At 40.0% G+C, this 15,955-nt stretch overlaps 1 protein-coding gene across 7 annotated transcripts in view; it reads left to right on the forward strand.

Moving 5' to 3' along the window:
• Positions 1 to 15,955, forward strand: part of BCLAF3 (BCLAF1 and THRAP3 family member 3) — an 81,396-nt gene that overhangs the window by 8,609 nt on the left and 56,832 nt on the right. For all 7 annotated transcript variants that reach the window (XR_003612198.2, XR_003612199.2, XR_003612201.2 and 4 more), the window contains exons 4-6: positions 8,318 to 8,391; positions 12,007 to 12,579; positions 12,953 to 13,621. Coding sequence is in view for 2 of the 7 variants with exons in the window: in XM_028122600.2 (XP_027978401.1) it covers positions 8,351 to 8,391; positions 12,007 to 12,579; positions 12,953 to 13,621 (1,283 nt within the window). In the remaining 5 variants the exon portion in view is untranslated. The remainder of the gene's footprint in view (positions 1 to 8,317; positions 8,392 to 12,006; positions 12,580 to 12,952; positions 13,622 to 15,955) is intronic.

Genomic DNA, 15,955 nt, shown 5'->3' on the forward strand with positions numbered 1-15,955 from the left:
TTTTTATACTAAATGATGACCCATGGTTGCCTTGCTTTGTTAGTTTTATTTTGGATTTATAAGTTATTTATTCTTTTTACCTAGAGATCTTGAGGATTTTATCTTTTTTTAAAGATTTTGTTTACTTATTTATTTGAGAGAGAGTGTGCGAGAGCATGACCCGGTGGGGGGGGGCAGAGGGAGAGAGAATCTCCAGCAGACTCCACGCCCAGTGCAGAGCCCTATGCAGGGCTTGATCCCATGACCCTGAGATCATAACAGGGGCTGAAACCAAGAGTCAGATGCTTAACGGACTGAGCCAGTCAGGCACCCTGAGGATTTTATCTTTATCTTTGAAATCAAATAGTTTTTACTAGGCTACGTTTCAGAGTTGATTGTTTTAGGTTAATTTTCCCAGGTATCTAGTGAGCCCTTCATTGTATAGATTCAGGTATTTTTCCATTTCTTTTTTTTTTTTTAAGATTTTATTTATTTATTTGTCAGAGAGAGAGACAGAGCACAAGCAGGAGAGCAGCAGGCAGAGGGAGAAGCAGGGTCCCCGTTGAGCAGGGAGCCTGATGTGGGACTCAATCCCAGGATCCTGGGATCATGACCTGAGCTGAAGGCAGCCGCTTAACCGACTGAGCCACCCAGGCATCCCGGTATTTTTCCATTTCTGAATTTTGATAGAGCATGAGCAGTGAGGGAGGGGCAGAGCGAGAGGGAGAGAGAATCTTAAGCAGACTCCATGCCCAGCATGTAGCCCGACATGGGGCCCAATCTCACAACCCCGAGATTATGATCTGAACCAATATCAAGAGTCGGATGTTTAAGTGACTGAACCACCTAGGCACCCCTGGAAATTTTTCCTGAATTTTAGTTTCAGTATTAGTTTATTTCCATTGTTTCATTTTTCTTCTTAGAGACTACACTAATACAAATATTATTCCTTCTTTACCTGTCTTCTAGTTCTACTGCTTTCACTCTGACTCAATCTCTGTCTCACTCACTCACTCACACACTTACTCATTGTCATTTTCATTTTTTTGTTGTTGTTTTCCTGCTTTTCTTCGATGTCCCTTAGTAAATTTTCATTTGAGTTTATTCTCCCTTGGATACCTTGTAATTTATATTCATTTCTGAGATAATTTAGTCTTTTTTTCTCCCATTTTTTTCTCTGAGTTCAGTTAACTTTTCTTCTGTCATTTCACTCCTTTTTTTTTTAAATTTATTTCTGTTCTTAGTTTTTAAGTTTCTGATTCAGCGTGAGGTCTTTAAAAAATATATCCTTAAATGCTTTTGGAGATATCTAATTCTGCTTGGAGTATAGACTTAGAGTTTTCTTCTGCTTCCTGTTTTTTGGGGGAGGAATTTTCCTCAGTTGAGGAATTCTCTTTTTTAACTTTCTTGTAAACTCATGGAAATCATTAGACTTTAAAAATTTTGCAAATCTCATGAGTATGAAATGGTATCTTATTGTTTTAATTTTATCTTCCTGATTAGGTATGGTTGAGTATCTTTTCAGTTTATTGGACATTTATGTTTCCTTTTTATTGTAAACTCAAAGGATAGAGCTGCCATTTACCGAGGTAGGACAGAGACCATAGGAGGAGCAGATTTTGGAGGGAGGTCAGGAGTTTGCTCTTGGACATGTTTACAGAATCCAGTAGGTTGTTGGATATGTAAGACTGCAGTACAGAGGCTAGGCGAGGGCTAGAGATATAAATTTGGGGGTTTTTAGTTTATAAAGAGTATTTAAAGCCATGGTGTAGACTGGGGAAAGAATGTAAACAATGAGAGGACCAAAGACTGAAGTCACTATTTAGAGGACAGCTGGCTTCACTATTTAGGGGTCAGAGTGGTGAAGGGAGAGATGAGGAGAAACCAGCAAAGGAGACAGAAGGAATTGTTAGAGGTAGGAGGAAAACCAGGAAAATGTAGTATTCTGTAATTCAAGTGAAGAAAATGTTTTTGGAAGGAAGGTATGATTAGCAAGTGCTACTGATAGGTCCAGGATAAGGAGGAGAAATCTCCATTGGATTTAGTGACATGGATTTGATTAGTGATTTTGACTAGAGCAGTTTGGTGCAGTGGTAGATTAGAAGGCCATATTGGTGAGGGGCCAAGCAAGAATCGGAGAGAATGATTATGGTATACACGCAGCCCTTTGAGGAATATATGTTGGTTATAAATGGAATGAGAGGGTGGTAGCCCCAGGAGGGTGTGCTTCTGGAGAGTTGGGAGCTTCACAAGAGGAAGGTTTGTATGGTGATGGGAAGGATCTACTGAAGAGGGGAAGTGTTGTGGGAGGAAGAGGAGAATTGCTGGAGCTGGGTCTTTCACTTGAGTCAGGGGATGTGACCAGTGCTGTCCTGGTAGTCATGGCCTCTTTTGGCACCAGTATCCTCTTCAGCATCTTCCTGGGAGTGTAGGTCCTTGCTGTCTAGTCATCTTTCTGTGTTTAAGGGCAGAGGGGTTCATTCACTACCCCTGGTCCTGTACAGTTCACTCTGAAGTAGCGGTATAAACCAATTTATCTACTGTTATTGACATCTCCTTCTCCCTGGTCACAAACCCTGTTGATATTTCGGTCTTTTCTCTCTTTGTGTCCTGAAGCTGGCTCCTTTTATTAATTTTGCTAGTCACAAATAAATTACTTTAAATCAGAGACTGGCAAAATTTTTCTGTAAAGGACCAGATAGTAAATATTTAGGCTTTGTGCTCCACAGACAGTTTCTGTTACGTATTCTCCTCCTCCTCCCCCCCCCCACCTCCAACAACAACAACAACCCTTTAAAAAGTAAAAACCACTCTTAGGTTTTTACACTATGGTTTTAAATGAACTCTCCTCCTCTCTTATCCATTAAGCCCCTGAACCAGTACTTTTCATTACTAGCTGATGTTCACTAAGCAACTGCAAACAAAGTTAACTTTTTATTTATTTATTTATTTATTCTTTTTTAAAGATTTTATTTATTTATTTGACAGAGAGAGACACAGCGAGAGAGGGAACACAAGCAGAGGGAGTGGGAGAGGGAGAAGCAGGTTTCCCGCTGAGCAGGGAGCCCGATGCGGGGCTCGATCCCAGGACCCTGGGATCATGACCTGAGCCGAAGGCAGACGCTTAACGACTGAGCCACTCAGGTGCCCCCAAAGTTAACTTTTTTTTTTTAAGATTTTATTTATTTGTTTGAGAGAGAGAATGAGATAGAGAGAGCATGAGAGGGGAGAAGAGTCAGAGGGAGAAGCTGACTCCCTGCTGAGCAGGGAGCCCGATGTGGGACTCGATCCCGGGACTCCAGGATCATGACCTGAGCCAAAGGCAGTCGCTTAATCAACTGAGCCACCCAGGCGCCCCCGCCAAAGTTAACTTTTTAAAAAAGTTTTATTGAGATGTAATTTACAAGTTTAAATAAGTGTGCAATTCAATGGTTTTTAGTATGTTCACAGAGTTGTGCAACCATCTTCATAATATCTAATTTCAGAGTGTTTTCATCACCCGAAAGAACTTTTTTACAGCTTTGAGGTATAATTTTTTTGTTAAGATTTTATTTATTTATTTGATAGAGAGATAGTGAGAGCAGGAACACAAGCAGGGGGAGTGGGAGAGGGAGAAGCAGGCTTCCCGCTGAGCGGGGAGCCCGACGTGGGGCTTGATCCCAGGACCCCGGGATCATGACCTGAGCCGAAGGCAGACGCTTAACAACTGAGCCACCCAGGCGCCCCTGAGGTATAATTTATATGCAATAAAATTCACCCATTTTCAAGTGAATAGTTTGAATTTTAATAAAGGTAATTTTAATATATTAAAGGAAAATATTCTGAGTAATACTTAAAAAAAAGATTTTATTTATTTATTTGAATGGGTACTGTCAACTCCTTCCAAACTGGTTAATACTCATGTACACTCCCTAGCAGTGTATGAGAGTCCTTATTGTTCCACATCTTATGACCATAGGTCATTAGAGTTTTGTGTTCTGTGATAAGTTGTCTGGAGTCTTTTATTTATTGAAACAAATAGAGTTATTTAAACAAATAATCATAATGTATTCAAATAATCTCAGAATAAACCCAGAATTCCCAAGAAGAAAGAAACTCGGGGAAAGTAGGATAGTCAAGGAAAGAGTCCCGGGGGAGATCATGGTCAAACAGTCCTGAGAGAATAGAGATCTGTCAAGTAGAGTGAGAGAAGGCCATCTGTGTGTGGGGGGGAGGCATGGCCTGATCAGGGAAAAGCAAGTAGTGTGGTGTGGAGGGCTAGTAGGCTATGTGGGGGAAAAGACATACATAAGGCTGAGAGAAAGGTAGGAAGTGACTAGATACATGTGTTTTTTTATTTTTATTCTTTTTTAAAGATTTTTATTTATTTACCTGACAGAGAGAGACACAGCGAGAGAGGAAACACAAGCAGGGGGAGTTGGAGAGGGAGAAGCAGGCTTCCCACAGAGCAGGGAGCCCGATGTGGGGCTCGATCCCAGGACCCTGGGATCATGACCCGAGCGGAAGGCAGATGCTTAATGGCTGAGCCACCCAGGTGCCCCAATATATGTGTTTTTTTAAAAATCTTATTTATTTGAGAGAGAGAGCGCGCACGCACGAGCAGGGGGCGGGGTAGAGGGAGAGGGAGAAGCAGACTCCTCGCTGATCAGGGACCTGACGCAGGGCTCCATCCCAGGACCCTGGGATCATGACCTGAGCCGAAGTCAGAAGCTTAACTAACTGAGCCACCCAGGTGCCCCTAGATACATATGTTTTAAATTTGTTTAATCTTTTATTGTTTCCTGGGCATTAGGGTTATAACTAGTTTGGGTGGTTTTTTTTTTTTCCTTTCCTATTATAAATAAAGCTAATATTAAACGTCTTAGTATATATAGCTGATTTTTTCCTTTTAAATTATTGCTTAGAGTAGTAAGTTTAAACTGAAATTATTAGATTAAAAGAAAGTAGGCATGATTAGTTTCATAATTTCTCACATATTTCAAGATTACCCATCATTAGGGAAATGCAAATCAAAACTATGAAGTACCACATCAGCCCACTAGAATGGCTATAATCAGAAAGGCAGACAATAGCAAATGTTGGTGAGGATGTGGAAAAATGGGAACCCTCATACATTGCTGGTGGGAATATAAAATGGCGTAGCTGCTTTGGAAAAGTTTGGCAGTGTCTCTAAAAGTTAAACATAGGGGCTCCTGGGTGGCTCAGTTGGTTAAGCATCTGACTCTTGATCTCAGCTCAGGTCTTGATCTCAAGGTCGTAAGTTCAAGCTCCACGTTAGGCTCCATGCTGGGTATGGTGCCTACTTAAAAAAATAATAATAATAAAAGTTAAGCATAGAGTTATCATATTACCCAGCAATTCCACTTCTAGGTATATACCCAAGAGAAGTAGAAACATACGTTCATACAAAAACGGATACACAAATGTTCATAGCAGCATTATTCATAATAACCAAAACTATAGAAATAACCCAAATGTCCACTGGGAGAGGAATAAATAAATAAAATGTGCCATAAAAAGAATGAAGTATTGATACATGGTAAAACAGGGATGACCCTTGAAAACATTATGGTAAGGGAAAGAATCCAGTCACAAAATATATATTGTATGAGTCCATTTATATGAAAGGTCCAGAATAGGCAAATCCATAGAAAGAGAAAGTAGATTAGTGGTTGTCAGGGGCTAATCAAAGGAGGGAAGGAATGGGGAGCAACTGCTAATGGGGTTTCTTTTAAAGGAGATGAAAATGTTCTAAAATTAGATTGTGGTGTTCGTTGTACATCTCTGTGAATATACTAAAAAACATTGACTTGTATCCTTAAGATGAATGAATTGTATGGTATGTGAATTATATCTCAAAAAATCTGTTTTTCAAAAAAATAAAAATAAAAATAAAATGGAGGGGTACCTGGCTGGCTCAGTTGATGGAATATGCAACTTCTGATCTTGGGGTCATGAGTTCAAGCCCCACGTTGGGCATATAGCTTACTTAAAAAAATAAAAATAAAAATAATGAATAAAATGGAAAAATTATATTAACCTCCAGAAAAATTATGCTTTTTCATCATCACCAACAATATTTGGTGTCATCCCCTCTCACCGACCTTGGGATTTTAATTTTTGTTCAGCTTCATAGATATGAACTGATACCCACAGCTTCCTTAGTTAAGTTATAAGTTATAAATTCCCTCAGTGGAATATAAACTGCAGAACACAGGAATTTTTCCCTATTTCTGTTCATTGCTGTATCCCCAGAACAGTGGCTGGCAAATAGTAACTCAGTAATATTTGTTGAAGAAATGCATTTTGATAGTTTTAATGAGAGAATTTCCCCCTTTAGTTAGTGTCTTAATTTCATGGTACCTCTGAACTAATTGTTCTTACTAGCCTCAGTTTCTTTTTGGAAAGAGACACTATATAAATAAATGAATTGAATTGAATGCCTTCTGGTGAGTGATGTGGTTCTAGTCCTTTAGCCTTACATACTTTTACTTTCTTCTGAAATTCATTATAACAGTAGTTTGCAGATGTTTGACTATGGGGACTCCCTTTTTAAACAAGTGTCCACATAATAATAGTTGTGCTTTTTGTATCAGTCAATGGAAAAACTACATAGTTACAAGAAGCCATTTATATTTTATTTTATTTTATTTTAAGATTTTATTTATTTATTTGACAGAGAGAGACACAGAGAGAGAGGGAACACAAGCAGGAGGAATGGGAGAGGGAGAAGCAGGCCTCCCGCGGAACAGGGAGCCTGGTGTGGTGCTTGATCCCAGGACCCTGGGATCATGACCTGAGCGGAAGGCAGACGCTTAATGACTGAGCCACCCAGGCGCCCCAAGAAGCCATTTATATTTTAACAATGACCATGCTATCTTCAGAAATTTGCAAAATAGAGGTTATAATACAGGAGACACATACTATAGTATATAGTATGTACTATATATATAGTATATAGACTATAGTCTGTGCATAGTGGCTCCATGTATTATTTATCGATCCATGGCAATAATTTTGAAAGCCACCAGTAGTTTGGGCCAGTAAGTTGGGACCTACTTATAGTAGTTCAGAACTAAGTATAGTATCAGAACTAAGGAGGATTACTAAAATGTAAATAATAGCTAGTATAAAAGATTATACGCTAATCACATGTTTAAAAAATTTGATTCCTAAAGCTGTTAGCTTCTTTTAAAGACTTAATATTTTAAAAAATCAAGTTTACATAACTTTTAAAATGTATTTATTTGACATTGTTTTACCAAAAAAAATCAAAAGCAAACAATGTTTAATCATGCTTAATCAAGTTATGGTTTATTTATCTGGTGGAAGTTAGGTAGCAATTTAGTACTATAAATTATTCTTATTATCCAGCAATTTAAAAAGCAGGATGTATCATCAAGTAACCCTAAACATTTTGACTGTGATTATGTGAAGTATTTATGTACATGGTGAAAGACAGGAAGGTAGTAGTGGTTCAGATAGAGGAGTTCTGGGTAAGGATTTCCTCTTTTTGGAACACTTACTTAGCAGTTGCTATGTGCCAGGCACCATTCTGAGCACTCTTCATGACAACTCAGGGATCATCATGCTACAGTGTATTTGGCTTTGGGGGCCTGTTTTTGTGTGGCCCTTGAATTAAGAATGGTTTTATATATATATATATATATATATTCTAAATATTTTATTTATTTATTTGAGAGAGAGAATGAGATAGAGCATGAGAGGGGGGAGGGTCAGAAGGAGAAGCAGACTTCCTGCTCAGCAGGGAGCCCGATGCGGGACTCGATCCTGGGACTCCAGGATCATGACCTGAGCCGAAGGCAGTCACTTAACCAACTGAGCCACCCAGGCACCCAAGAATGGTTTTATATTTTTGAAGAGTTATTTAAAAAAAAAAGAAGAAGATGCGGTAAAGACCTTATATGGCCAGGGCGCCTGGGTGGGTCAGTTGGTGAAGCAATTGCCTTCAGCTCAGGTCATGGTCCTGGAGTCCTGGGATCAAGTCCCACCATCGGGCTCCCTGCTCAGCAGGGAGTCTGCTTCTCCCCCTGACCCTACCCCGTCTTGGGCTCTCTCTCTCTCTCACTCTATCTCTCAAATAGCCCAGAAAGCCTACTCTCTGGCCCTCTATAGGACACAGTTGCTGACCCCTGATTTAATTCATTCTATCCTCACAACATTCCAGTAAGGTGGGTTCTATTATTATCATCCCAGTGTTACAGATGAAGAAACAGACACAGAGAACTTAAGTACTTTTTTGTTGGTGGTATTCACTGATTTTAGAGCAGATTGCAGGCTCTTCCTATGAACTTGCTAATACTGTGTTTCTTTGCAGTGTAAAAGTGGATAGTGGCTCAAGTGTAAAAGGATGGCACGGTCACGCTCTCGATCCCCCAGGTGGAAACACAGGTGAGCAATTCTTAGTTTAGTAGAGTAAGCTTGGGTTTGAGATGTGCTTTGACTTTCAAGTTCACTGGTACTGTTAAGAACCTATTTTAATAAGCTCATGGGACCTGGTTATTCACAGTAGGTATTTTACAGTGATAGAGATTGTATTTCTAGATTCTGAAAGCTGACATCTTTCTTTAATTATGACTGGCGGCTTGAATTAATCCATAATAAAAAGAAATACAATGGCCACAGCAAGGGAGAATGAGAAACATCTTTGAGTGTTCCATTTTTTTGCATCAGTAAGTGGTTTAGAACTCTTGTTTTTTTTTCATAGTCAATATCTTTGAAAAAATTGGGAGTTAGAAAATCAGGAGTTACCTATTTCTTCTTCATGGAAGAGTAATAGAGTTTTGAGTAACTCAGTTGTAGTTCAACTTTCTTCTTTCCTGGTTGGCAGTATCAATAGTATATACATATAATTAGATCGGAACAGTTCAGCCAGTATTTATTGTATACCTGCTGCAGGTTCTGGGGCTACAAAAGCAATGTGACATCTTCTGGGGCCTCAGCAAGCAGGCAGACTGGCTGGGGGATTGGCACCACAGTCAGCTATGATACTGCAGGTTAAGTGCAGTGCTACTGACTGGGACAGAGTATTCTGGGTCCACAGAGCAGGAATAATTCTGCTTTTATGGAGGGAAAAAGGGAATACTAAGAAAGTCTTCAAAGAAGAGATGAAATTTCAGCTGCCCATTTAAGGATGGGTAGAATTTGTCAAGGCAGAAACAAAGGAGAAAAGTATTCCAGTTAAGAGGGGCAACAGGAGCAACGGCACAGAGCTATGAAAGTGACTAGTACATTCTAGGACTTAGAAAAGGACCATAATTACATACATAAAAAGCAGACCAGAACTTTTCATGTTAATACGACTTGGCCATTGTGCTTATTCTTTATGGTTCTACAATGACGAGTCAATCATTTAACAGTTTTCATTTTGTAATTTGCAAGACCAAGTTGTAACAAGAAGGAACTTCAGGAAGAAAAGGGAATATAAACAAAGGAATGATTTTAATATGGAGGGCATCACAGAGGTTGTTTTGTTTAACCCTTTTGTGATAGGCCCCGATGAAGGGGCACAGAAGACCTGCCAAACTTAGTGCCTGTTTTCTAGATTCCTTCTCAGGACTCTTTGTCAAAAACTGTAAAGTATCTGGGGGCGCCTGGGTGGCTCAGTCATTAAGCGTCTGCCTTCGGCTCAGGTCATGATCCCAGGGTCCTGGGATGGAGCCCTGCATCGGGCTCCCTGCCGAGCGGGGAGCCTGCTTCTCCCTCTGCCTCTCCCCCTGCTTGTGTTCCGTTTTTTGCTGTGTCTCTCTCTGTCAAATAAATAAATAAAATCTTTAAAAAAAAAAACCAAACTGTAAAGTATCTGATATTTGACATTACTTGCAAGCTAGCACATTGGCCTGCCACAGGGCACTCCTGGGTCAGAGACAAAGGCCTTTATGACTCATGGTACAGCAGGCAGCCTGAGCATCGTGTTCCTGTGTTTCCCTTACTCCCAAGTCTCCTGAGGGTGGGAGCTGCAGAGCAGAGCACTGTGGTGGCCACACACAGCTGAGGAACCCAAGCCTCATCAGGGGCTACAAGCAAACCCACCCAGTCTTTGCCTTGGAGGAGACATATCCTGGATAGCAAACAAATTGGCCCTTTTTCCCTGAGGGAGGCCCTATCTCCATCTTTCCAGGCTGCAGTGTCTTGGAACAAAAGCTGTCAGCCTCTGCTTACCAGTGCAGAATGCAAGAGACCCAAGGAGAATTGTCTCCCAACAGACTCCTCAGATCTCTTTTGTTTCCTTAGGAGAATTGAAAATGATAGTAACCATTCCAGTAATCTCCTTCAAAAAAATGGGGTTTTATACAATAAAACACCTTATGTGAAATATAATAACAAAGCAATATTCATTATAAAGTAAGGATTAAAGTAAGAAATTGAATATTTCATCCTGTCTGGAAGACCTCTGTCTCTGGCTGCCAGCTCTTCTCCTTAGCAATGGAAGACGTGCACTCTTCCAGAAGGTCCTCAGAGGCTCTGCTTGCTTCTTCCTGTGATGAGATGCCACCAGCGGGATGACAGAGTTCCTTCTTTTTTTTTTTTTTTTTAAAGATTTTATTTATTTATTTGACAGAGAGAGACACAGCGAGAGAGGGAACACAAGCAGGGGGAGTGGGAGAGGGAGAAGCAGGCTCCCCGCCGAGCAGGGAGCCCGATGTGGGGCTCGATCCCAGGACCCTGGGATCACGACCTGAGCCGAAGGCAGCTGCTTAACCAGCTGAGCCACCCAGGCGCCCCTTAAGAGTTCCTTCTTAAGCTAAATAATGCACTTGCTAGTACATCTAGCTTGGTGACTCCAGAGGGAGATAGTGCCAAGTCTAGTATATAAACCCCAGTAGGTACACGAGGAAGATAAATCTGCCTCCTTTTTCATAGGGAGGACACAGACGTGTCACCAAATGGAAAGGGTCTGACTTGTGGTTGTTCCAACTCTCTGGCAGCTTCGGAAGGTGGGCAGTAACAAAAGCTGCAAGGGTAGCTGCCTTGTTGGTTAGAAGATATTAAGCCCCCAAGGAGGAGATTGGGTTAATTGGAAAGGTGAGATGGGAGGAAAGGTCCCCAGGTACAAAACTGAACTTTATTGTATTCCAGATAGTATTCAAAGAGCTTTGCTCTTGAAGTCCAGGCAACTCAGACTTGTTTCCCTGGATATAGGAGCCTTCTTCCTCCTCCATGGGAATGAAGTCTTGATGTTGGCAATGCTGAGGTCTTGGGGAAGGTAGTTACAGAAAAGTTGTGCTGTTCCTGGGGAGCATGGTGGCCACATTAAAGCCCACATTCACCAAAGTTATAAGCTCTATTTCAACAGCACATGTAAGGGAACAGGTCTGGGAAAGAAAAGCAATTTATCTATGTTAGTAGTATTTATGGAGGAACTAAGTATGAAATTCAAGTCTTAATACCTTCTTCCCCCTCCCACTCCACACACTAAGTATGTAGTTTTTTGCTCCTTGACATAGCCTTAGTAGAAAGAATAGTCAATCAATTGGGGAAACTGTGGGGTCAGTCTTGAGTCTGAGTTTGGGTTTATTGTGGTATCATAAACTCTTAGAATCTAATTTAATTTCAGAGGTTATGTTCAGTTTCCCAGAGACTCTCCTACACATTTATTTGTGTGAATCTGACCTTCCTGTTGCTTGTTTCTTCCCTGACTGTTGAACCTGATACAAGCTTTTGCTGACTGGCTCTTTTGCCCAAACTTTGCTGTCAGCAGTCTTCCAAAATGGATCTTACTGTGTACCTAAGCTGGTCTCCTCCAGCAGGATAGGTGTGCTCAGCCCATTTTGATAGGCACATGGGATATGTTAGTTCAGATGGAAAGAATATGCTTGTTGAATAGGCCAGAACAGTAATCAGACACCCAAATGGACAATTTAGAATACAGATATAGCAAATTGATGAATTTGATATGCGTGGAAGAAGCAGTGAAAAGCAAATGTCTTCTTTAGGTAGTTCATATCAAGATAAACTTTGTTTATTGTCTTTAAATGGACTGAACGTTTTTGTTTGTTTACATAGGTCTTTATCACCAGTACCTAGAAATTCTGAACACTACAAGCAAAGACATTCTTATGGGCATTATGGCTGTGAATATAGGAAGGATCCAAAAAGACCCATCACTTGGCGAATGGACAGTGAGAAACACGGACAGAGTAAACCAAGGATTCCTTCTCGTGGAAATGTGCATTACCGATCTTATGAACATAGATCACCTTCCCCAAACCTAAGAAGAAACTCTTTAGAAAATGTTTATACTTATAAGCCTTACCGAGCACACTTATCAGGAGGAGGGGATGGTAACAGAAGATCTCACTATATGCCCAAATATTCAGAAGGTGTACCCTACAGAGAGCACCAGGGGAATTGTTATTCCCAGAAAGAACAAGGAAGGTATACTCCTGATGACCACAGAGTCAGAGGAAGTGGAAAAGGAGGGAAACCACCTCAGAGGTCAATAGCAGATTCTTCTAGGTTTGAAGGAAAGTGGCATGAAGATGAGTTGAGGCACCAGAGGATACAAGATGAAAACTATTCTCAGTCACTGAGAAGAGGCTCCGAAGACTTTGAGAAAAGGAGCTCTTTACAGAAGAGGTATAGGAAAACATTAAACCTGGGTAATTTGGTATAAAGCCTCAAGTGCAAAAGTCTGTTTACTTTATGGTTGAAGAGAACTACCTTGAAAAGCTTTTGTCTAAAAAGATAAAAAGCAGTGTAATATAATTATGGTCTGCTGGTAGTAATGAAGTATTTATTTTTAGAGTAAATTATGTTGATGGCTAGAATTGTAACAAAAGATGGTATTTTCCTCTTTTGCTACCTTGTGCCTCTATGAGTTGGCTTGAGGGATTATAGTTAACTTGCCACTGCCTTCTGCATTTAAAGCCATGCTGCCCAACATTCCACACATATAAATTCTCACTTTCTTCTCTCTAGTGCAAGTGTAAACTGCTTTATGTCAACACAGGTATCCTGAGGATCGTGATTTCAGAAAATATGGACACACATCAAAAAGACCTAAAGATGTGGAGAGGTATGAAAGCAGAGAGCCTGCCAGGAACCCACAGTGGAAGTTCGGGCATTCTCTTCCATCTTACCAAGAAAAGAAAGAGCAGTGGAACCTTGGACCCCAAACTCATCGACGTGCTCAGAGGGAACCGCCAGAGACCAGTTCAGCAACCAGGGTATCCTGTGACTATCGCCACAAACGTCGCAAGACCTCAGGTGGGGACCAGGACATTCCTGATGGAAGAATTCAGAAGTACTCTAAGGAGGAAGCTAGAAAACCCAGTTCTCAAAAAGGCCCTGAAAATAGACAGTCCATTTGTCTTAATGCTGGAAGAGGGAGAGAAACTGAAGGTGGGCAAGTCAAAGAACCTTCCAAACCATCTAAGAAAGACTGCACTGACTGCACTGCCTCTATGCATTCAAGTAAAAGTGATGTTGGCTTGAGACCCTGCGGTGACAAATGGAAGGAGAAAGGAAAGAAAGAAGGGGATGGCAGAAAAGAGAGCAACTCTTCCAGTAACCAACTTGATGAAAGTAAACTTTCTAGTGTGAAACCTTCATCTGCCAGTCTTAGGAAGACATCACTTACTGTTAAAATAGATGTGAAGAAAGCAGTAAATACATCCAGGTATTGTTTTTGTTTTTTCTTAGCGCTATTTAAGAAAAGTATCTGTTTCCACCATCTTTGAAGCTTTGAAAATGGAATTAACGGTGTGTTTAGAGTCCATTGAGTGGGAAGGGATTGCCTGGACTTTTCACAAAAGCCCTGTAATCAGGATGAATCCCACGATCAGTAATACAGAGTGATCTCATGTCTGCTGGTTTCCACGTCATATCTCAAGATACTTTTTGGGTGCAGGGCACTCTATGGAGTTGTTTCTTTTCATGAATTTATGTGTTTTTATGCTGCTAGACTTTCTGTAGCCAGGGATAGGCTGGGTGGAGTTCAGGGAGACCTATTCCTTGCTCAATTTCTCAGAGCGTGTTTTCCCTGTTGCCTCAGATCCAGAGAGTTTTTGATCTGAAAGGGCCATTCACTGGCCCTGATTTTATAGAGGAGGAAAGCAAGGCCTTGAGAGATGATGCCACTTGTCTAAGTCAGAGCACCTGCGGCTCAAGGAGGCAGGTGACCTAACGTGGTTCTTGCTGCCATCTCAAAACAGTTGATGCTCGGTCAACTAGATTCTCCTAGGTAGAGGAAATTAGGCTAGAGTCTAGAAAGAGGCCTATTTATAAGACACTCACTTTAGCTCTTAATGATTCTTTAAGAAAAAAATAGACTACCCAATGGTAGGTTATATTCTGCTAAAGTGGTTTGCATGCTTTGTTCCATTATGCATATTACTTACAATTATGGATTCTGGAAATAATAAGGCACTGCAGTTGGCTATGTCAGTTAAGTCTGTTCGTTACCTTAAGACACTACCAGTATGTGAATAAAAAAGTGATGGGCCATGCTGATTTGGTGCATTTATGTTCACAGTTCACTCATACTTGAATTGCAGTCAAAAACAAGATAAAACAAAATCTAAGGTCAGGATGTGACAAGGAGAGGAGTAAACCCAGTCTCTCTCTCTCTTTTTTTAAACAAATATATTTTGTTCCTTTTTTTTTTTAAAGATTTTTATTTATTTATTTGACAGAGAGAGAGCACAAGTAGGCAGAGCAGCAGACAGAGAGGGAGAAGCGGGCTTCCTGCTGAGCAGAGAGCCCCATATGGGGCTCGATCCCAGGACCCCGGGATCATGACCTGAGCCGAAGGCAGACACTTAACCGACTGAGCTATCCAGGCACCCCTATTTTGTTCCTTTTCTTAAAGTTAGATATGGTCATCCCCCTCCCTTATATTCATTGTACTTACAAAAATATTATAAAATATACATATGTATATTTATATGTGCACAGAAAGCACTTATAAATATGATTACCTTATAGAAAGTTGGGACAAATAGAGGGAGGAAATCACTCATAATTCTACTACCCTAGGACAGTTTTATTACTATTTTAGTACAGCTTCTTTTGTTATTTTTCTGTGTATATTTTACATAGTTGTCATAAAAGTATATTCATAATTTTGTATCCTATTTCATATAGTAAGTCTTAAATCATTTTGTACTATTATATTTCCTACTAGTTCTTAACCTTAAGAGCACAAAAGCCGCTGTAAGCATCAACTTTAAGAGCTTTTTTCTTTCCAACATTATACTATGAAAATGTTCAAATACACAGAAAAGTTGAAAGAACTGTACAGTAAATACCTATATACCCACTACTGAGCGTCTACAGTTAACATTTTACTCTGCTTTCATAATCACATATCTGTCCATCCATCAATCATTCCATCTTATTTTTTCCATACATCTCAAAGTGAATTGTAGATATCAGTACACTCCCCTTTAAATACTTCAGTATTTCATTTTTGTTTACAGGTTTTTCCTTTGGAAGCAATATTGCGTACAATCAAATCACAAAAATCTTGAATTTTTTAATAGAAGTAATGATACCCCCATATTTAATAATGATGTCAAAAAAGAATCAGTTAACTTAATTCTTTAATTAACTTAAAAGAGAATTAATAAATTGGCTTAACACTTTTATAGAATGCTAGAAATACCAATTTTGAAGGATTTCACCGTAATAGACCTCATTAGAAATATTGAATACACTTTATTTTATAATTGGGAGAAGAAATGGAAGCTTGATTTTCATCATGTGTCATAAAAGTGAGCTTCCTAAAATTGAAGCTGCTGTATCTTTTCTTTTGAATTTATAAACCACAATTTTGTGAAATTCATGACCTGTCAGCACACATCTGATTTATCTGACAAGGACCTGTAGGATGGCTTGTGTAGTAGAGCTAACACTGCAAATCCTTCCTTTTCAAAGACCTGATGAATAAATAACTTTATATGTATCTTGTTAGTATGATAAAGCATAGTCAACAAAATCTTTCTCTCTGATG

This window comes from Eumetopias jubatus, unplaced genomic scaffold, assembly GCF_037043125.1.
Source record: "Eumetopias jubatus isolate StellerSeaLion01/CBP00866 unplaced genomic scaffold, mEumJub1_p1.0 scaffold_11, whole genome shotgun sequence".
Classification (NCBI taxonomy): Eukaryota; Metazoa; Chordata; class Mammalia; order Carnivora; family Otariidae; genus Eumetopias; species Eumetopias jubatus.